Below are 23,541 nucleotides of genomic sequence, written 5' to 3'. Positions count from 1 at the left end.
TTAAAGACCGTTTTTTTTTTTTTTGGTCATCAGTCTACTGACTGGTTTGATGCGGCCCGCCACGAATTCCTTTCCTGTGCTAATCTCTTCATCTCAGAGTAGCACTTGCAATCTACGTCCTCAATTATTTGCTTGACGTATTCCAATCTCTGTCTTCCTCTACAGTTTTTGCCCTCTACAGCTCCCTCTAGTACCATGGAAGTCATTCCCTCATGTCTTAGCAGATGTCCTATCATCCCGTCCCTTCTCCTTATCAGTGTTTTCCACATATTCCTTTCCTCTCCGATTCTGCGTAGAACCTCCTCATTCCTTACCTTATCAGTCCACCTAATTTTCAACATTCGTCTATAGCACCACATCTCAAATGCTTCGATTCTCTTCTGTTCCGGTTTTCCCACAGTCCATGTTTCACTACCATACAATGCTGTACTCCAGACGTACATCCTCAGAAATTTCTTCATCAAATTAAGGCCGATATTTGATATTAGTAGACTTCTCTTGGCCAGAAATGCCTTTTTTGCCATAGTGAGTTTGCTTTTGATGTCCTCCTTGCTCCGTCCGTCATTGGTTATTTTACTGCCTAGGTAGCAGAATTCCTTAACTTCATTGACTTCGTGGCCATCAATCCTGATGTTAAGTTCCTCGCTGTTCTCATTTCTACTACTTCTCATTACCTTTGTCTTTCTCCGATTTACTCTCAAACCATACTGTGTACTCATTAGACTGTTCATTCCGTTCACCAGATCATTTAATTCTTCTTCACTTTCACTCAGGATAGCAATGTCATCAGCGAATCGTATCATTGCTATCCTTTCACCTTGTATTTTAATTCCACTCCTGAACCTTTCTTTTATTTCCATCATTGCTGCCTCGATGTACAGATTGAAGAGTAGGGGTGAAAGGCTACAGCCTTGTCTTACACCCTTCTTAATACGAGCACTCCGTTCTTGATCGTCCACTCTTATTATTCCCTCTTGGTTGTTGTACATATTGTATATGACCCGTCTCTCCCTATAGTTTACCCCTACTTTTTTCAGAATCTCGAACAGATTGCACCATTTTATATTGTCGAACGCTTTTTCCAGGTCGACAAATCCTATGAAAGTGTCTTGATTTTTCTTTAGCCTTGCTTCCATTATTAGCCGTAACGTCAGAATTGCCTCTCTCGTCCCTTTACTTTTCCTAAAGCCAAACTGATCGTCACCTAGCGCATTCTCAATTTTCTTTTCCAGTCTTCCGTATATTATTCTTGTAAGCAGCTTCGATGCATGAGCTGTTAAGCTGATTGTGCGATAATTCTCGCACTTGTCAGCTCTTGCCGTCTTCGGAACTGTGTGGATGATGCTTTTCCGAAAATCAGATGGTATATCGCCAGATTCATATATTCTACACACCAACGTGAATAGTCGTTTTGCTGCCACTTCCTCCATTGATTTTAGATATTCTGATGGAATGTTATCTATCACTTCTGCCTTATTTGACCGTAAGTCCTCCAAAGCTCTTTTAATTTCCGATTCTAATACTGGATCCCCTATCTCTTCTAAATCGACTCCTGTTTCTTCTTCTATCACATCAGACAAATCTTCACCCTCATAGAGGCTTTCAATGTATTTTTTCCACCTATCTGCTCTCTCCTCTGCATTTAACAGTGGAATTCCCGTTGCACTCTTAATGTTACCACCGTTGCTTTTAATGTCACCAAAGGTTGTTTTGATTTTCCTGTATGCTGAGTCTGTCCTTCCGACAATCATATCTTTTTCGATGTCTTCACATATTTCCTGCAGCCACTTCGTCTTAGCTTCCCTGCACTTCCTATTTATTTCATTCCTCAGCGACTTGTATTTCTGTATTCCTGATTTTCCCGGAACATGTTTGTACTTCCTCCTTTCATCAATCAACTGAAGTATTTCTTCTCTTACCCATGGTTTCTTCGCAGCTACCTTCTTTGTACCTATGTTTTCCTTCCCAACTTCTGTGATGGCCCTTTTTAGAGATGTCCATTCCTCTTCAACTGTACTGCCTACTGCGCTATTCCTAATTGCTGTATCTATAGCGTTAGAGAACTTCAACGTATCTCGTCATTCCTTATTACTTACGTATCCCACTTCTTTGCGAATTGATTCTTCCTGACTAATGTCTTGAACTTCAGCCTACTCTTCATCACTGCTATATTGTGATCTGAGTCTATATCTGCTCCTGGGTACGCCTTACAATCCAGTACCTGGTTTCGGAATCTCTGTCTGACCATGATGTAATCTAATTGAAATCTTCCCGCATCTCCCGGCCTTTTCCAAGTAAACCTCCTCCTCTTGTGATTCTTGAACAGGGTATTCGCTATTACTAGCTGAAACTTGTTACAGAACTCAATTAGTCTTTCTCCTCTTTCATTCCTTGTCCCAAGCCCATATTCTCCTATAACCTTTTCTTCTACTCCTTCCCCTACAACTGCATTCCAGTCGCCCATGACTATTAGATTTTCGTCCCCCTTTACATACTGCATTACCCTTTCAATATCCTCATACACTTTCTCTATCTGTTCATCTTCAGCTTGCAACGTCGGCATGTATACCTGAACTATCGTTGTCGCTGTTGGTCTGCTGTCGATTCTGATTAGAACAACCCAGTCACTGAACTGTTCACAGTAACACACCCTCTGCCCTACCTTCCTATTCATAACGAATCCTACACCTGTTATACCATTTTCTGCTGCTGTTGATATTACCCGATACTCATCTGACCAGAAATCCTTGTCTTCCTTCCACTTCACTTCACTGACCCCTACTATATCTAGATTGAGCCTTTGCATTTCCCTTTTCAGATTTTCTAGTTTCCCTACCACGTTCAAGCTTCTGACATTCCACGCCCCGACTCGTAGAACGTTATCCTTTCGTTGATTATTCAATCTTTTTCTCATGGTAACCTCCCCCTTGGTAGTCCCCTCCCGGAGATCCGAATGGGGGACTATTCCGGAATCTTTTGCCAATGGAGAGATCATCATGACACTTCTTCAATTACAGGCCACATGTCCTGTGGATACACGTTACGTGTCTTTAATGCAGTGGTTTCCATTGCCTTCTGCATCCTCATGTCGTTGATCATTGCTGATTCTTCCGCCTTTAGGGGCAATTTCCCACCCCTAGGACAAGAGAGTGCCCTGAACCTCTATCCGCTCCTCCGCCCTCTTTGACAAGGCCGTTGGCAGAATGAGGCTGACTTCTTATGTCGGAAGTCTTCGGCCGCCAATGCTGATTATTTATCAAAATTTAGGCAGTGGCGGGGATCGAACCCGGGACCGAAGACGTTTGATTATGAATCAAAGACGCTACCCCTAGACCGTAAATTCAAGTAAATACTTATAAATTACAATGATGAGGAACTTAAATTAGAAGGAACAGATAAAAAATGTTGTGGGGAAGGCTAACGAAAGAATACGTTTTATTGGCAGGACACTTAGAAAATGTAACAGATCTACTAAGGAGACTGCCTACACGACTCTCGTCCTTCCTCTTTTAGAATAATGCTGCGCAGTGTGGGGTCCTCACCAGATAGGACTGACGTAGTACATCGAAAGTTTAAAGAAGGCAGCACGTTTTGAATTACCACGAAATATGGGAGAGAGTGCGTAACCACCCTCTTACTAATCGACCTATCCTGCTTGCGATATAAAATATGACCGTGGATCGCGTGTATGCCTAATGAATTTTTTCTACTTGTATAAGGCTATCTTTCCCGAAGAAGTGACACCGATAAGTAGGAGGAAAGTGTACAACCGACCCTTCTGATGGAAAGTATACTAAAAATGAAAGTAATTAAACCGAAGAGGACCATAATTTTGAAAATGAAAGTTATTTTGTGCATTCAATCGCGAACAACACTGGACAGAATCCAAAAGCTACACTAATGAACGAAATGGCAGTAATTAACAGTCGCCAGCGCACTAGGGCAATTTACATCCAAAATCCTGTACAAGATGATGGGAAAGAGAAATATGTATTATTAAACACTGACGTGGCAACTAACGGTTGCCACGATTCTTTTGTTTTTTTACTAATTTTAAGTGACTATGTAATGATAAAGGAAACTGAGAAGTCACTGTTACGTTATTTTGAAAAAGGCAATTGAGTAATGATTTGAAAATATGCAGTTAAACTATATGTTAGTACTGAACTTCGTTACGTGAACAATGACTTTCGGTGACCTCAGCACAACGTCATCGGAGAAATTTAGAAAAAAAGCAAGCACTTTGTTTCTTTGCCATTACTTATTTTGCCTTTTTTACTGACTTGAACAGAATTAAATACTAGAATACGTACCAAACCAAACAGCCATATGCTCCAAGCTATATGTAAAATAAATAAAACTTCTGCACTCTTAATTTATGCATTTCTTTGGATTTGGATTTTTTCCAGTGATTGATCCTCAAGCTTGAAAAATGAAATAGCTTTACTTTAGTCATATACTGAAGCGTCTGTTGTACAACAGTTAATTGAAATAGACCGGGGCTAAAATTCTTAAAAGAGAAATTATTCATTAATAAACTGGCTGTAAGTTTTCAGTTTGTTTCTTACGTCACTCAGTTAGCATATTAGGAAAAAAAAGGAACAAGGATCCTGCTTGGCAACAATGTCTGGGGGCAATGAGGACACAATCGCCCTGAGTTTAACTGATTGTTATTTAAATAAATAATATCCATCAAATCACATTCAGTTGTGCTGCTGGGTTAGCCGTTAATGCTTCCTACCAATGAACAGTGTGCATACGACGAAACTCGGAGCCGACGACGAAACTGTGTTGCTGGAACTGCTGCTGTCGTTGAAGACGGTAGCATATTGTGGAGCCATGGCTAATTACAGGAATGGGCAATCGTAATTAATACAGCCTCTTCCGCCCGTCCACTGTCCTGCTCTAGACATCTGGCCGACGCGTGTACATGATGCCGCCGAAATGGTACACTCTACTGCGAGAGCGTTAACACCACACTTCCGCATACTACAAGCGCTGGAACCCGTCTGCTCTCTCCGCGCGCTCTGCGGAACAACTCCCTACCCAAAGATTTTACAGCGCACAAGCACTGCTATTATCGTTGCTAGTCGATGCAAATAACAATTCCTTTGGCTTTTCCCAGAACTTATAAGTTTCACAGTAAAACACAGATAAATACAATGAAACGTCAACAGACTTCTACCTAAATGTACACATACAGTGAAGCAATGTCGTTACTTATTAAAAGAAGCATTTAAATTACAGATATTTACATACAATTAAAAAAAATTAAATATCGTCAGCAGGTGCCATGCATCCTGCATTTTCGGTGTTACAAGTGTCACTGAAATGGTACAGGATTTGGGATGGACATCATTGAAACAAAAGCGTATTTCGTTGCGGAGGAATCTTCTCACAAAATTTCAATCACCAACTTTCTCCTCCAAATGCGAAAAAATTTTGTTGACGCCGACTTACATAGGGAGAAACGATCACCAAGATAAAATAAGGGAAATCGGAGATCGTACGGAAAGATATAGGTGTTCGTTCTTTCCGCGCGCTATACGAGATTGGAATAATAGAAATGGTGAAGGTTGTTCGATGAATCCTCTGGCAGGTGCTTAAATGTGATTTGCAGAGTATCCATGTAGATGCAGATGAAGATCTAGAAATGGCTGAACAGTACTCGTGCTTGAAGAATCTTGCTCTGCAAATAACACTGCCGGCACATGGTAGAATACAGATCATTGCGAACTAGAAAGAAAAACGTCTTCTAACGCAATACCACTGTTACTGGTAGATATCCCGAAATGTGAACGTGCAGTTCTGCATAAGTACTGAAACAACAATATAATGCTAATACAAAAATTGTTACAATACACTATAAGTCAAACTAAATACTTCTATTACTGATGCTTAAGCGTAATGGAGAGATAAGGTCTTACCCCAGCAGATGCGGTGCAAGTGTAGCGGGCGCGTTCATGACCTGCGTGTAAGAGCCGTGGGGTGACAGGTCAGGTATCTTAAGCAGGAGTAGTAAAAAATTTCGTTTCTGAGCCCGGCACAACAGTGACCATCGCTGGAAGTACTCTAATATCCAAATTTACGTTATTCTAAATTTTCATATTATTGTTAAGCTATAATTCCATTAATGGGAAAGTAAATTTCATGTAAACTGCTTTGTCGATCTATAAACGTTACACGGCTACAAAGTATCAGTGAATAAATCTTACCCAATGTGCTGAAAAAATTCGTACGAATGGATTGCTTTAACGCTTAAAATAGCTTTGTGTTTGTAGTTCCATCTACAAGATTACGTCTATTACAAAAAAAGGCCAGTTTTCATATTAATACAGCTTTCTTCGTAATGCTTCTCATAGATTACTACGCCAGATGCGGAAAGTGTGACGTTACAGTTGATGTTACATGCCATTTCATGATTATAGAATGTAGACAAATAAGCACGTTCAACACAAGATTTCTCGCTGCGTTTATGTAGTCACTCCCATGGTTCTATCTTCAGAAGGAGAGGCTGTAATTAAGAACTTTTGCTCTCACTGAACCCTTTCCAGCCCACAGGGTCCAACTGGACCCATTTCAGTTTTCGATATTTCTGCAATATCCACGAAAGCCCATTGGTTCCACAAGGCACCATTGCAATCTTATGTGTAAACAAGATAACTAGATGTCAGTACCAACAGGATGAGTACTGAGTCCGTATGGGCCCATTAGTAAAAAAAAAAAAAAGTTTACACTAATTAAAAATATTACAAATCATGTTTAATGTGTTGCTAGAAGAATTTACAAGTCGAAAATAATATTTTAATTTTTTTTTCTACTCCAACATAAAATCTGCGCTGCAAAGGGTTAATCGCAGGTGGATATTCCACAGTAATAATTTTTTCTGCTTTATTATATAGAAATGAAAAACGTCCATTTTTTGCAACTGAATGTTTAATTTGTATGTACCAAACATGTTTCGCCTATTCGTGCTAGGCACCTTCAGTGATCTACGATATGCAACAAAATAGTACATATTTTAATTAGGAATCTTTAGTGATTCTTAACAGCTAATTTAAATTACTTAACTGTTTACAAATATATTGTTGTGTGTTTTTACACTTACATACATTTGCATGTACTTTTCATGTATTCATCTGTTCCTTTGCATGTACTAGAATCATATAGTAGCGATTTTTCCACTCAATAGGCCACATCTAAACATTTCACCGCACATTACCTAAACTGTAGCATACTTGCTTGTGGTCCTTCTGGAATGCTTTAGGGATGACTGAGGGATCATGGAAGCCGTAGAGGGTAAAATGGAATGTTGGGCTGCGGTGGAGGGCGGATGGGTGGTGCGGCTGTGAGTGAGTGTGTGTGTGTTGTGAAATTTTATTATCATTTTTTTATGGAAAACTGTGAATCAATTTGAATACTGTACTACTTTTACTCTTTTGGTCTTGAGGGTATTGTCGTTTCATTTAGGAAATTCTGTAGAGTAAGCATTCCCTTTCTTTTGCTGTTCTGGCATAAGACTACCATATCTGTTTTTATCCCAGTGTGAAGGTGATTTTCTTTTATTAGATGTTGTGTATTAAGTGTCCTTATAAGTTATGTGTACTTGACGTTAAAATTTCTTGCGGTCATCCCGTTATATTTAGAGTGTTGTATTTTAATTCATACACTGCTCGGCCAGAACATTATAACCAACGACCTGTTACCGAATACAAACCCGTCCACGCGTTAGCAGTGTCAACTGGCGTGGATGACTGCTAATCAGACACACACACACTGTGCATGTAGTATCAGTGAGCGTGCTTCAAATGGTTGAAATGGCTCTGAGCACTATGGGACTTGACGTCTAAGGTCATCAGTCCCCTAGAACTTAGAAATACTTAAACCTAGCCAACCTAAGGACATCACACACATCCATGCCTGAGGTAGGATTCGAACCTGCGACCGTAGCGGTCGCGCGGTTCCAGACTGAAGCGCCTAGAACCGCTCGGCCACCGCGGCAGGCAGTGAGCGTGCTATCCGAGAGTAGAATGGTGTTTGAGCCAGGGCAGATTGTGATGACACGGAGACGTGGTATGAGCATTTCGGAGACTGCACGACTTGTCGGGTATTCGAGGAGTGCTGTGATAAGAGTCTTCAACACGTGGAGGAACCAAGGTGAAATCACGTCCAGACGTCGTTGGGCAGGGCAGAAATCCCTTATTGCAGATATTGGACGTCGTAGACTGGGCAGACTGGTAAAACAGAACAGGCGGCGAACTGTGGCGGCACTAACATCAGACCTTAATGCTGGGCAGAGTAAAAGTGTGTCTAACACACAATGGTTCGAACATTCGCAACAAAGGGTCACCGCAGCTGAATACCCATTCATATGCCAATGTTAATACCACGACATCGGCAACTACGACTGAAATGGGTACGTGACCATCGGCACTGGATGTTGGTGCGTGGCAGAGCGTTGCATGGTCTGATGAATCCCGGTGCCTTTTTCATCATGTTGACGGGAGGGAGCGAATCCGTCGTTTTCCAGGGGAACAGCTCCTTAACCCATGTAATGTTGGACGAAGACAAGCTGGCACCGGCTCCATTATGCTCTGGGGAACATTCACGTGAGCATCCATGGTCCAGCGCATCTCTTGCAAGGCACCGTGATGGCCAAGGAGCATCATACATCCCTGCATGACGATCATGTTTTACGACAGCAGTGACATTTTTCAACAACACAGTGGCGCGTTCCAATTGATGTGCTCACTCACCGCCCCCCCCCCCCTCTCCCCCGTCCCCCACAACTCGCCAGATCTGAATCCGATATTCTAACTTACCTGCGATGTTCTTGATGTCTAATTCCATTGGGAACTGCGTGCACCACGACCCTATTATTGTCAATATATTTTGGATAAATGGCAGCATCGGATGTAAATACTGAAAACCTTTATTTCTAAGACCGACTTCGGTCACTGTGTGACAATCCTCAGTGCAAAGGCTATTACATGAAGATGGTGTTTGGTGTTTCGGACATGTCCGAAAGAACAGATAGCATTGGTGATTCGCGCCGCCCCCATCCCGCCAGCCTACACGAGACTTCCAGGGCACCCTGGACGGCATCGAGGGACTGGAATAATTGGCATTCGCCGTGTCAGAGGGCTCCTTGGTCTAGGGGTATGATTCCTGCTTAGGGTGCAGGAGGTCCCGGGTTCAAATCCCGGACGAGTCCTAGCGTTTTGTGCAAACTGATCGCACGTCAGTGGCTGAGTCAGCGCAAAAAGCTCGCCGTCACTATCAAATGAATTTCTTATTTGGTGTGAGCAATTGACACTGTGGTCCGACGCGTGAAGGCGATTACGAATGTTTCGGGTACAGGTGGTAGCAGATGCATGTTAGTAAGTCTTGCTTAAAGTGATGAAAAAGTGTTTCCGCCCGGGATTGAACCGTGGACCTTCTGCGTGTTAGGCAGACGTGATAACCGCTACACCACGGAAACTGCTTGTGTGTGCCTTACTTCACAGACAACTTGTAGTAATGTTGCCATCGTAACTAAAAAATTCAATAAATGTGGTACTTGCAAAACGAAGGGACATGCAGCAGATCCGCACACGACGTGGCTCTTTGGAAGACAATACGACATAGGCAGGAAAATAGTGTTACCGCCCGGGATCGAACCGGGGACCTTCTGCGTGTGAAGCAGACGTGATAACCGCTACACTACGGAAACGACGGAGTAGGAGTCCATCCTTGTTCACTCGAACTTGCCGCAGCCTTTCTCTCGTCCGCGAATGCACACACGACAGTTCTTTTGTCAGCCTGGAACCCATCACAGCCGAGGGCTCTAGAAGTCTTCGGGGTGCTCGAGAGGGTGTCTGCCATGGCACCCCTAACGAGATAGCGGCGTTTCGCGCAGTCGTTATTGCAAGTCATATCAGCAAAAGCAATCACTTTCTCAGCAGCAGGCAGTAAAATGAAATTCAGACCATTAGCTGCTTACAGGGGTTCATAAATATCAACGGGGACAGTTGAAAATGTCTGCCCCGAACGCGACTCGAACCCGGGATCCCCTGCTTACATAGCAGGTACTCCATCCGGCTGAGCCATCGAGGACACAGAAGAAACTGCGGTTGCAGTGACTTATCTCTGGCACGCTCCCCGTGAGACCCACATTTCCAACTTACTGTCCACACACTACATTTCTAGTGCCCCTGCCCACTATACTCATTGCTCGCGGCAGTCACTCTACCGAATGCAGTAAGAGTTTGAGCAATGTGAGTGCATCCGCACTAAGAAAATCATTAGTCGGTAAGCCTTATCTATATAAAGATGGTATCTGTTCTTTCGGACATGTTCGAGTCATAGAGGAATTAGAGAAGAGACAAACAATAGCGTGTTTCGTTACACGTTTATTTGGTAAGCACAGAAGCGCCACGGATATGGGCATCCATCATCAGTGACAGGCGCTGAAAGAGAGGCGTTCTCCATCACAGTGTGAATAATTGTTAAATTTCCGAGAGCGTACGTTCCTAGAAGAGTCAACAAATCTGTTGCTTCTTTTAACATGTGTCTCGGGAAAAGACCATGAAGACAAAAGCAGAGAGCTTCGAGCCCTCACAGAGGCTTACCGGCAATTAATCTTCCCACGAACCATCCGCAGCTAGAACAGGAAAAAGACAAGCGACACTCCGCAACAATGAATTTGCTGCTGTGTAAAAATAACGCGAGCGTTATGTAATAGAGTGCGTTGATTCCGATTTTGCAATCGGATATGTTGCAGCACGTCTGGATTTAAAGTTACAGCTGAAAGTCATATGATATTAAAAGCATGTACATGGGTTAATATGTAGCTGCATCAACGAGTCGTGTTTGACGTACGATTGTGTGAGTGTGTATATATGTGGGTATTCTCAAGGTTACTCTGCTTTATGCGTCTGTGGAAAGATAAGTGTGCACTAGTAAAAATAAAAAGGCAGGCGTGGACAACTTCTAACTAGTCCGCTCAAGTTCCAACTTGTCCATAAGCTACAGAATGCAGGCATGTTTCAACATGTCTTATAAAATTAGTTCCAGTGCAGTTTTTCCTGTTTGTCCACTAGTCTGATTCAGAGGTGTCTGGAGAATAGCTCGTACTAGTGTGGTTCTGTGTTTTAGTAATCAACAGTCGCAGTAACATACGTTTAAGTGATTTCGTATAAGACGATTCGGTAATTTGGTATATGGGGAATCAGTAACCGAAAGATGAATAGGCGAAGTTGTGTGAATTGTCCGGACTGCTTTTGCTACATTTGCGGCCTGTAAACGACGTCCGACCAAGGCAAGAACATGATCAGAAAGCTACATACAGCTTACAAACATTACTTCGGATGTGATATCGTAGATCAAACAAAATCTTGGGTTCATCATGTCTGTTGTATCGTCTATTACCCCGGCATAACCCAGTGCTTAAAGGGTAAGCGAAATCTAACGCCTTTTGTTGTTCCCATGATTTGGCGGGAGCGGAAAGATCACTATTCGGATTGCTGTTTCTGCTTGACCAACATATCCAGGTACAGAACAAGTCAAAAATGGTGTATCCAGATTGAGTCTGCTCTAAGACCTATGGCGAATCGTACGGATTATCCGGTATCAATTCCTCTTTGTACCGATGCAATTAACAACGAAGAAAGTGATGCTGAAGGCAATGACAGTGGCGCCGGAGCTATGGAATGCACGAATGTTTCCGACAATGATATTAAAAAGCCACATTTGATCAGCTAAGTGGAACTGGATGAACTGGTTGGCAATTTGTCCCTGTCGGAAGAAAAGTCTGAACTGTGGTGTTCCACACTGAAGGAGTGGAACTTACTCAAGAGAGGTGATACAATTAAGCATTTTCGAGATCGCCACATGAAATTCGATAGACTCATAAAGGAACTAGATAACAAATACGCAACAGAAGAGTGCAGACTTCTCATTGATTCCAGCTCAAGTAGGCCGGCCGGATTGGCCGAGCGGTTCTAGGCGCTACAGTCTGGAACCACAGGACCGCTACGGTCGCAGGTTCGAATCCTGCCTCGGGCATGGGTATGTGTGATGTCCTTAGGTCAGTTAGGTTTAATTTGTTCTAAGTTCTAGGGGACTGATGACCTCAGAAGTTAAGTCCCATAGTGCTCAGAGCCATTTTTTTTCCAGCTCAAGTGTCTCAGAGCTGCACTATTACACAATGGCAACCAGAAACCGTCAACTCCTATTTCTCATGCCGTGGGAATTCAGGAAACCTACGAAACAATGAACACTCTCTTGATGCTGATTAAGTATTCTGAGCATACTTGGAATATCTTCGGTGATTTGAAGGTTGTTGCCCTTCTGCTAGGAATACAGACTGAGTATACAAAGCATATGTGCTTTCTTTACCTGTGGAGTAATCGCATTGACAAGAGTCACTATATAATCAAAAATTGGCCACCCAGAAATTTACCTGTAACCTGACAACGCAACGTTCAACATGTTCTTCTTGTGGATCGTAAGAAGATTAACTTACCTCAGCTCCATATGAGACTGGGTCTTATGAAACAGTTTGTTGCAGCAATGGCTGAAACAAATAGTGGTTTTCAGTACCTAAAAGACAAGTTTGGAAAGTTGAAAACTGACGCAAAATTCAAAGCAGGAGTTTTCGCTGGACCAGAAACACGGAAGTTGATTCGAGATCCACAAATCAGATTGGAGCTAACGGAACGAGAACTAGGAGTTTGGGACACATTTGTGCTTGTCGTGCACAACCACAGAGTAGACAATTATGCAGAAATTGTGGACAACTTGCTAACAGCCTTCCAGCACCTCGGGCGCTTAATGTCACTAAAGATGCATTCGCATCTCACCTTCTTTACGAGAAATATGGGGGCCTTGAGTGACAAGCACGGTGAAAGATTCCATCGCACTTTTAAACCACATCTTTGTCAATCTTAGTGTAACTAAGGCCCCCTAAATCATTTCAGAGGTAAATAAACATTTTATAATTCACTTCTTAATTATAATATTTAGTGTTTTCATTCCAAAGTACGAACGTTAATTTCCCAAAAAATTTTCACATTCGCAGTTCAATGTAGTTGATAGCATTGTTCTTGATAACTTTTACACGTACATAACATCTTTTCCTCACGTGCCAGAACAAATCTGACAGCAGTTCTGTATTCAGCGCGTATGAATTATTATAAGGAACATATTTTAAACCCAGTAGCAGTGAAAATATTTTATTTTGTTGCATGGTGCAGTCCACTCTTCTCCGCATCTCATAAATTGTCTTGCGGTTTAGAAATGTACTCATAGATGCAGAAAAGCATACTTGCGTCGTAGGAAAAGTCAGTATTCTTGTTTTATGGAAACAAGTGTAGGTCGCATCTTTGTTTAACTGTTGATCGAGACTGTTTTGTTCGTTACAGAACAATAAAATATTATACAGCCTGTGTCCGGTAGAAGTATGACCTTGAGTCAGACTCTATGCTTTGACATACATGAAGTTTGCATGCTATGCAGCATTATTTTGTCTTGTGGTGCAGTATTGAGTCTTTGCACTTACGTACTGAGGTTCAGGCAACCACAGTTGTTACAGGGTTTGGGTGGTAGCCGTCCTATCAGGCGCGAGTGCCGTGCCCTAGAAAGCTTGATTACGATATTTTTGACACAGAGCTTGAATAACATGTTACTTTGTTGAGTTAAATAATAGTATTACAGGAGGGATGGTCACTGCTGAGGGATACGGCAGGGAAGCAAAACATTCTAGTAAACGTGGGCCCGAAAACGCGTACCACAGGAGCTGTAAGTACTTCGGTACTTCGTCATTGGCACTGTAAAACAAAATTCTGCAAGCTCTTTGCTTTCCAGATTTTGAGAAACTGTAGCATGGAGCAAAACAAGAAACAAATGTCCAATAAATATGGGCTCTAAAGTGCATATGTTAAGAGCTGTGAGCACTTGTTCATCTTCGCTACTGTGAAAGGCATTTCTTTCTCTGAACAAGTGCTCGAAGCTTAGAGTCTTTCCTATCTACGAGCCACTGAATAATTTTCCGCTCACATGACTAAAATATACAGATACAGTCTGGGTAAAAACTGGTCAGCTGGTCCCACAATGCAATGATGAAAGCAAAGAATGAGGAAATCAAAGGACATCTTTCCATAGTCATGAGAAAATATGTATGGCAGATGAGTTATCCAATCCTCGGAAACGAACCACCAAAGAAAAATATGGAGCTCCCTCAACTATGTGATAACTGGCGATCCCGTGACCAAAAAATCAATAGACACTTTGGGAATGATGAATAATGGTCAATGTGGCTGCTTAACATCGGAGCAACAATTGGACCACATTATGTACGACTGGCCAAAAAGAAAATTTGTAGGTACTCGGACTTCGCAGGCGCAAAACCTGAAGCAGTCAAGTGACTAGTCTTTGCTTGGATGGAATATAGTTATCTCAACTTTTTATAGTTACTGTCAGTTCTCAAAATTACGCAGGTTGAAGAAAAATTCGCGCACTCGGATTTCGCAGTGCGATTGCTCACCTTCTAGCAACACAAAAATGTCTGTTACAGACTTTCATCTGCGCATATTTCCGGCAGTAAATGGAAGTTTAAGATTGGCAATCTGGCAATCCTGTAATTTCTTATATGGTAACTGCCTGATTCTGTGCCGTTGGTGCAGTGGAAAGCGTTGCAGGTTAGCATGTAGGAGGTCGATGGTTCGGTTCTGGGTCGAGGTGAATTTGTTGCTAAGTGTAGTCAGCGTGGTACAGTATCTCGTGCCTCAGTCGTCATACAGAGATTACAATGGGTCTTCTACGAAATATTTGCACTTACGTACTCGAACACAGAAGTTGAAATCCAATCGTTTTCATTTGTCAGCTTTAAAATAAGCCTTTTGCACATCGTGGACGCGAATTATTTCGCACCACTGCATCTACTAGATTGCAAACAGGTTTTCTGTGTAACCTCCCCCAATGGCCCCATCGGTTAGTACCAATTTTTATTCTTGCTCAGGTCCATTACATTTCGTTCGGGCCTTAAATCACTAGGAGGGCTAGCAATGAGCTTTGCAAATAATTTCCAATCTCGATTACCAATTCTTCGTATTATCACCATGGAACCAGTAACTATGCCCATGGATATTGCGTCTGATAAGCGCATACTGTTTAGTAAATATCTCCATGCGTTAATATTGTTATTATTATTATTATTATTATTATTACTATCAATGGAAATGTGGAAACATCACGTCCATTCCCGTGAGGGAAACAGCGTGATTCGAAAACGAACATTTCAGAATAGCCAGTGTCGGGAAGAATCAAACAGAATAAATGCTGTAAGAGAGGTGAAGTGGAGCAGACCGCTGCGACTAATGATGTGTTTATACTGTTTGCGCTGTTCACCAGACAGTTGCTAGCGGAGTAACGCGTCCGTAATAGACTTCATGTTCGTTCGTAAACATGTTGTATTTTCTTCTTGCGTCATTTTCAAAGATTGTGGCAGATGTATGGCACACACACATTATGAATATGTGGATATGCTTCTGGTCCTTGCTGCATCTGATAACCCGTCTGGCGTTGCCCCTCGCGAATATGCTGCTAGGTCTGCTAGATATCCTGGTTGACGTCATGTAGATAAAAATGTGTTCCGTCGACTGGAGCTTCACCTTCGGGAGAGTGGTTCTCTCCTTCAACTCTCGCGTGACAGACGTTGTCCATGGACTCTCCTACTGCAACTACTGGGGAAGTTATTCTGGAGGTCATGCACCAAGATCCCTGAGAAGTACATGCAGCGTAGGAAAGCAGCTGCTCGTCTCTCGACAGACGGTCGTTGACGAGAGGCAGTTCTATAAATAGTTCCAACGACAAGGGGCAGCCAACAAAGACTTCATAAACACTGTAATTGGGTCGGATGAAGCAGCGTCCACTCGTCAGGGTGTCTTCAGTATGCACAACGTGACGTTAACCCGAACGTCTCCCGCGACCTTGGATATCAGGTTCGCTTTGGCATCAACGTCTGGGCCGGAATTTTGGGAGACAGGAATTTGGGTCTGTACTTGTTGCCTGACTGGTTGACTGCACGAAGGTATCATGTATTCCTCCCAAATTATTTACCTGAAGCCCTGGAAGATGCTCCAGTTCATGTTCGGCGGAGGTTATGGTTCCAACACGGTGGTGCACCTCCACGCTTTGGAATTAATGCGTCACGATATTTACACAGAATATTTCCAGGGAAATGGCTCCATCGATGAGGTCCAGTTGTACAGCCTCCGCGTTCATCTTACCTAAATCCTCCGGGTTTCTACCTGAGGGGACACTTGAAGAAGCATGTGTATTCTACTCTACCAACACCTGTGGTAGAAGTGGTAGGGGGTGTTCATGCTGCCCGTGTATCTGTGGTTGCAGCCATGTTGCGAAGAGTCCAGAGCTGTATGATCCAGCGGGTCTTGCAATCTTTGGACGCGCAGGGATCTGCTCTGAGGACAACGTATTCTTTTGTAAACGTCATGCAGTCATTAATTAGAAAATTATTGTTGTCACTGTTTGCTAAAGTGCTACATCCGAGCGGACGTACTGCATGTAGCACAAATGACTAGTAGAGGCTGAGTTATTTAACTGAGCAGTCATCTTTAGCACCTCATTGTTTTTGTAGTTATTCTGTCCTATGACAGGTCATTTTTTAGTCGTCTGTTTCTGATTTGCTTGACCGCGTTTTTGTTATGTTAACCATTACAGAACACTGTAGGAGGATACAAGATACCTTGGACAGGATTTGTGATTGGTGTAAAGAGGGGCAGCTGACTCTAAATGTAGATAAATGTAAATTAATGCAGATGAATAGGAAAAAGAATCCCGTAATGTTTGAATACTTCATTAGTAGTGTAGCGCTTGATACAGTCACGTCGATTAAATATTTGGGCGTAATATTGCAGAGCGATATGAAGCGGGACAAGCATGCAATGGCAGTTGTGGGGAAAGCGGATAACTAATACGACATATTCTTGAGTACTGCTCGAGCGTTTGGGATCCTTATCAGGTCGGATTGAGGGAGGACATAGAAGTAATTCAGAAGCGGGCTGCTAGATTTGTTACTGGTAGGTTTGATCATCACGCGAGTGTTACGGAAATGCTTAAGGAACTCGTGTGGGAGTCTCTGGAGGAAAGAAGGCGTTCTTTTCGTGAATCGCTACTGAGGACATTTAGAGAACCAGCGTTGGAGGCTGACTGCAGTACAATTTTACTGCCGCCAACTTATATTTCGCGGAAAGACCACAAGGATAAGATAAGAGAGATTAGGGCTCTTACAGAAGCATATAGGCAGTCAATTTTCCCTCGTTCTCATTTGGAATGGAACAGGGAGAGAAGATTCTAGTTGTGGTACGAGGTACCCTCCGCCACGCACCGTATGGTGGATTGTGGAGTATGTATGTAGATGTAGATGTAGATGTACTACATAAAAGTTGGATTCGTGTGGCTTAAGAAGCGATGTGTACTCCAGTATTATATGGCAGAATGAAATTGGCAAATAAAACCAATATGCCTCCACCCAGAATCGAACCCTATAATTCCTACATGCTAACTCAACCGATATCACTGCACCAATTGCACAGCACTAATGTGATACGCCGTCGGAGGTAGTTACGTACATCTGATTACAGTGCTGCCAGAGTGCCAATCTCTAACGTCCATTTACTGCTGGAAATATGCGCAGGACGAAATTTTGTGATAGCCCTTTTTTATTGCTGGTATGTGAGAAATCGCGCTGTGAAGTCCTAGTGCGTGAATTTTTCTTCGCCCTGAGTAATTCTTTGAGCCATACACTAAATAAATAATCTTTCCCCTTAGCAGTCGCCTACTAGAATCTTGTGCCAGTTGAGAGATCATAAAGACACTTTTCCAGTTCTGTGGATACACATTACTTGCCTTTTTCATCTTTATCACGAAGCGAAGCGGCACGTTAATTAGCATGCTGGACTAGTATTCGGGACGACAACGGTTCAAGTCCACATCGTGCTATCCACTTTTAGATTTTCCATGGTTTCGCTAAACCACTTAAGGCAAATGAAGGATGGCTGCATTGGCAGGGCGGGGTCGGTTTCCTTCCGCATCCTTTGCTAATTCGAGCTGGTACTCCGTCTCTAATGAGCCCATTGTCGACAGGGGGTTAAGCCCTAATCTTCCTTCCCCCTTGCAAACGCATGTTGTTGATTACTGCAAATTCTCCCACCTTTGCAAGAGGTTGCCCTTAAACTCTGTCCACTCCTCTGCATCCTCTGACAAGGCTTTTGGCAGAACAAGGGAAGTCTTCAGCCTTTATTGGTTATAAATCCTGTTAAATATTTATACAGTGGCTGGGCCCGAACCCAGGACACACGTTTGAAAGTCAAAGATTCTGCCATTTGACCGTAATGGGTCTTTTGTGTCGCCAGTCCTCAATATAATTATTTGTGCCTATAAAAAGTGTATTCTTTGTGCAGGAAACCCAGACGTATTGCAGCAGTGATGGGAACCGTACCAGATGAGCAAAAGGCCATTCCATCGTGGCTGGACAGAGCATTCATCGTGAGCGCACTTAAGTGTGGCGACCCGACAGTCGACGAATCAAGTGTCCAACTAAAGTCGATGGGCCAGGTTGGTGGTGGACTCCTAAGTGAAACTTACAGAGTAGTCGCTCAATTGCACTCTCTCGGAGAGTCCCATGAGCGGGAAACATCAGTTATCGTGAAGAGCTCGCCAACAGTGGGTGGCTTCATCAAGGAACTGGCGGACAGCGGTGTGTTCACGAAGGAGACGGTCGCCTACGGCAGCTTCCTGCCCGCCATGGACTCTGCGCTCGAGACCATAGAGGGCGAAAGCTGGAGGCCACTGGCTCCCAAGTTCTACCACCACGGGTCGCAGCCCACCAGCTTCTTGGTGGTCGAGGATCTGGACGCCTCAGGATTCCACAAAGTAGCTCAAGGTGTCAGCCTGGACGTGGACCAGTGCAGAGCTGTGCTGCGAAATCTGGCTCGCATGCACGCCGCCTCGGTGACACTACTCGATGACCAGCAGTACAACGAGAAACTCTTTCACCAGTCACTCATCTTCTCCAGAAGACTGGTGGACACTTTCCAAGACAAAAATCAGAGGTATGTGGACTTTACATTCGATTTCCTGGAAGATTACACGTGGTTTCAGAAATACGTACACAAGATGGAAAAACTGTCCACGCGTTTTGTGAGAGAGGTAGTGGATGTGGTGGAGCAGTGCCAGGTGGACTTCAAGGTCATGGTGCATGGAGACCTGCACAAGAATAACGTGATGTTCCGGGAAGATAGCGACGGCTTGCAGGTCCGGTTCTACGATTTCCAGGTGAGGAACAAGTACACGCTACTAATTACATATTTAACTGTCTACAGAGTTGGTAAACTGCAGAAACTCACGGCATTATCATTCACTGCTACGAAAGCTTCTTACTTACTGTAACATCTATAGGTATTCTTCTTCTTGTTCTTGTTCTTCTTCTGCTTCTACACTTCAAGGAGTATAGGCTTGTAGCCTGTTCTGTCTTCAAAAAAGCCAACTTTTCCTTATGTTCCTATACTTCTGATTTCTATAGGGCTATAGTCCATTACGTATCCGACTATTCTTTCCATCCCCATTCTTCCAATGCGCTTCTTCCATTTTCTTATCTCGTTTCCTGTCCTTCCATTGATGCAGAATATATTTAACTCGTTCCTTATTTCATTATGTTCTCTCAGAGTGCGTCCTTTTACTTTCCTTATTTTTTTATTTTTATTTTAGCTGACTGTATCCTTCTTTGGTGTTTCTTAGTTTTTGTCCAGGTCTCACTTTAGTATGTGAGCATAGGCGTTGTCATTATCTTGTAGAGTTTTGTCTTACTGTCTTTCTTGGTTTTATTGGCTTTTGTTCTACGTATACTGCCACATGTAACATATTCAACTTATTGGAGATGTCATTTTCATATTCATAACTTTCATCACATTAGACACTTGTTCAAATGATTTTCAATTTAGCATTATTTTAGAACATGGTATGTAATTTCCTTTAAAAGCCATACATTTGGTTTTATTTTCTGATATTTTCAAGTTACAGAGATTATCCATTGAGTCTAAGCGATGTAGAGCAAATTGTAAATCACCATGTGTGTTCCATAAAATTATTTGATCGTCAGCAAAGAGTATAGTATTTAAATGCGATAACAACTTTTTAATATTACTAGAGAGTACCAGCGATCTTTGGTTGGTTAAAATTCCAATCAGTCTCGATCGCAAGGGTTTATTAAAATTAATAATCGTACGTCCAAATGGTTTCGATTTTATCAAAAATTACCTTGAGACCATGTCTCGTCGGATGGTGAACAGAGTCGACGGCTGGAGCACTGGTCACTGTCAGAGGACACAACTGGTAACTAATCAGTCAGGACTGAATAGTATTTTAATCTAAATGTATATTTCTAGGAACTAAGTTTACCGATTAATCAAAATTTCGTTGTTTAAATACAACTTTTTATGACCTTTAATAAGACTCTTGTTCTGGTCTCTTTTCAGTTATCTGCCGCACTATTCTAATGTTACTGCATGATCACCCTTTTCTAGAACCATTTTGTTCTTCCAATAAGAGGGCGTCAGCTATTCTTTTCAGTCGGTTATTAATTATTGGTGCATGAAATTTATACCTAGTGTTCAACAGTCTTATTCCTCTGTAGTTTTCACAAGCACTTGTAATTCCCTTTTTATAGACTGATGTTTTTTCCGTCACTCTCCAAGGATCAGGTATCATCTTAAAGTTCTAACTTTCATTTAACAGATGCAGCAGCCTCAGTTCTAACATTAAAACACAATATTTAATAAAATCTGCTTTAATATTATCGCGTCCTGCTGCTTTTCTACTTTTCATCTGCTTCAATGACTCTTGGGTCTAAGGCGGTGCAGTCATGGACTGTGCGGCTGGTCCTGGCGGAGGTTCGAGTCCTCCTTCGGGCATGGGTGTGTGTGTTTGTCCTTAGGATAATTTAGGTTAAGTAGTGTGTAAGCTTAAGGACTGATGACCTTAGCAGTTAAGTCCCATAAGAATTCACACACACATTTTGAACATTAATGACTCTTGTATCTTCCCCAAGTTAATATTGTCATCTTGGTATATTTCATCTCTTGTTCTTTATTCTGGTCTACTTTCATTAGTTCTATTTTATCATTGTTTTCTTATTTCATCCTCTTGTTCTTTTTTCTGCTATATTTTCATTAGTTCTACTTTTTCTACCATAATGCCTGATAGCGTTTTATCCATGCTTCTTCGTATATGACGTGTAATCGTCCAGAATATTTCTCTTGTCTGTTAAGATTTTATCAGGAATTTATATTGCATGTCTTGTCTACCATGTAGATCAATTTCAGTGTTTGATATCATTCTAACCCAGGTCCTTGATGAGCTGCTCTCACTATTTTTTCTTTACGGTTTTCTTTATTTCCGTTTCTTCTGTATTGTGCGGTAGAAGTGTACAAGTTAATGAGAGAACTGAATCGGAGTCGCCAGTTAGCGTATTTGGGGGTATTGTTGTAAAATCTGGTTAGGGCTAAGATCACAGGTCCTCAGAAAATTGAAAAAAATTGACTTTTCTGGCTGCTGCACCAAAGATATTGATATTTTCAAGTAAATTCTACACCGATATTGAATTCTTCATCACGCAGAAACTAATAATGAGAAAATAAATTAATAAACAGTACTGAAATAGAAATTTGTTTATAAATGTTGCACGTAGTGTTCTCATTTTTTTTTTTTTTTCACCGAGGCTGGCGGGAAAGGCGCTTATATTCTCTTCTTGTAGAGGCCACTCCTGTCGTGGTGACGTCCTAGTCAGCATGCTGTTGGCTGATGTCGTCTCACAGCCCTCTCTGCTCTTGCGTTGTTTATCTTCGTGCCGGCGTTTGTCGTTAGGCCGGGACATTGTACACTGCTGGAGCGTCTTATTGATGGCTCGCTACCATAGAGCTTCCAAACTATGAGGACATCGACTGCTACGTTTAACCTGTTTCAAAGTAGTCCGAGCCACTTTTTGTGGGATTATGAGCAGAAGATTTAGCAGGGTACTCGATGTGTGACAGGGTGCCTGAGTGTTAGCCAAACACATACCTACACTCCTGCGAACACTCCGATTGTCATCTTGTAAGAGGCAGTGTCCACAGTATAGCTCTAGAAGGAAGTGTGAGACTTGCAAAGATGTTAAAATAACCATCCTCCTGGTTCAAGTTCACGATAACCTGAATGAGTGGGGCTAAGTCATCGCACGAAATACGCCCCCAAAACATGACAGCACTGCTTCCGGCCTGCACGGCACCTTACGGGGTTAAAGCTTCACTGGGCCTCGTAGCATTTGGAAAGAGACGAAATCGCCCTCGACGTCCATACTACAAGCCTCTAGTCAGCTACCGTCCGTTTCCTGTGTTGTCTGGCCAACTGGAGACGTGCACTTACATTTCCCCAGGTGAGAATTTGACTTCTGTAAGGTAGCTGAGTGGAAATGTCCATTACATGCAGCTCCCTTGGCAATATCCGCTCGTGAACTGGAAGAAACGGACGTGCATTCACTGACGGCAGGAGTTCCTGTCGGGACTGACAGTGTTTGTCACTGATGAAGCTTGACACTGTTCTTCGGTCCATGTTCTCACATGTTACGTAACTGGGAGACGAACACCAATTCTTGTAAACACTCTGGACAGTCGCGTTTGTAAATCAGCAAACTAGGAAACTTCATTCACACTGTGGGCACAGGAACGTCCAAAGACGATAACTCCTTTCTGCCATTTTGTCGCATCTCCATATAGACCCATATATTATCTTGAACTGCGGGCAACCGCAGCCAAGTGTCCATATTTTTACATAAAGGCAACAAACACCGCTGTGACTGTAGAAAGTTTATTAAAACCAAAAACGGTTTCATCCCAATTTAGGTGCATCCTGAGGTCACCTAAACAGGGGTTGCAAAAAAAGTATTTTCATTTTTTCTTTTTACATAGGCTTAATGGATATTGTTACATGGTGTAGAGCAGACCAACACATTAGGCACTTACATAATTGTGTCTACAACATTATTTAACCCTTTCTTGAAGCCTCTCTTCGTCGTTCACGTCGTTGCTTAAAACCCGCTAGAAGCGTTTGTGAAATAGACAAAATGCGGTGTCCATAAAACAAAATAAAATCATTATGTGGCGCGGGAGAGTGCAATAAGCCCTTCAAAGCGTATCAAACCGTGTATAAAGAACAATCGAAACATATGATAATATCAGCAGCAGGCGATGCGGGTTCAGCCATAAGGAACACTAAACTATCTGGAAACCAATGCAAGCAGACACCGCGGTATCCGAAAGCCCAGCGATATGGCGCTAGACAAATTAGGGCTACTGGACCGAACAGCGAAACGTGGTAGAGGGGGAGGTGCTGTACATAAAATAATTACAATTTACATCAGCAGTTGATGTAAAACATGGAATATGGTTGGACAAAAAACTAATACTATTAATCTTGTATGATACAGACCACTATTATTTTTAATGGATA

At 42.5% G+C, this 23,541-nt stretch overlaps 1 protein-coding gene and 3 non-coding genes across 5 annotated transcripts in view; 2 read left to right on the top strand and 2 right to left on the bottom strand.

Annotated features, from left to right (window-relative positions):
• Positions 1 to 23,541, top strand: part of LOC124777577 — a 40,269-nt gene that overhangs the window by 7,080 nt on the left and 9,648 nt on the right. For both annotated transcript variants that reach the window (XM_047253032.1, XM_047253033.1), the window contains exon 2: positions 18,462 to 19,335. In XM_047253032.1, the coding sequence (XP_047108988.1) occupies positions 18,487 to 19,335 (849 nt within the window). In that variant the 5' untranslated portion in view covers positions 18,462 to 18,486. The remainder of the gene's footprint in view (positions 1 to 18,461; positions 19,336 to 23,541) is intronic.
• On the top strand, positions 9,143 to 9,214 carry Trnap-agg. Its single transcript has one exon. It is a non-coding gene; the product is annotated as a tRNA-Pro (tRNA).
• Trnav-aac lies at positions 9,409 to 9,481 on the bottom strand. The gene has a single exon. It is a non-coding gene; the product is annotated as a tRNA-Val (tRNA).
• Positions 9,640 to 9,712, bottom strand: Trnav-cac. Its single transcript has one exon. It is a non-coding gene; the product is annotated as a tRNA-Val (tRNA).

Source organism: Schistocerca piceifrons, chromosome 2 (assembly GCF_021461385.2).
Source record: "Schistocerca piceifrons isolate TAMUIC-IGC-003096 chromosome 2, iqSchPice1.1, whole genome shotgun sequence".
Lineage (NCBI taxonomy): Eukaryota > Metazoa > Arthropoda > Insecta > Orthoptera > Acrididae > Schistocerca > Schistocerca piceifrons.
This window is presented reverse-complemented; position numbering and strand designations above follow the sequence as displayed.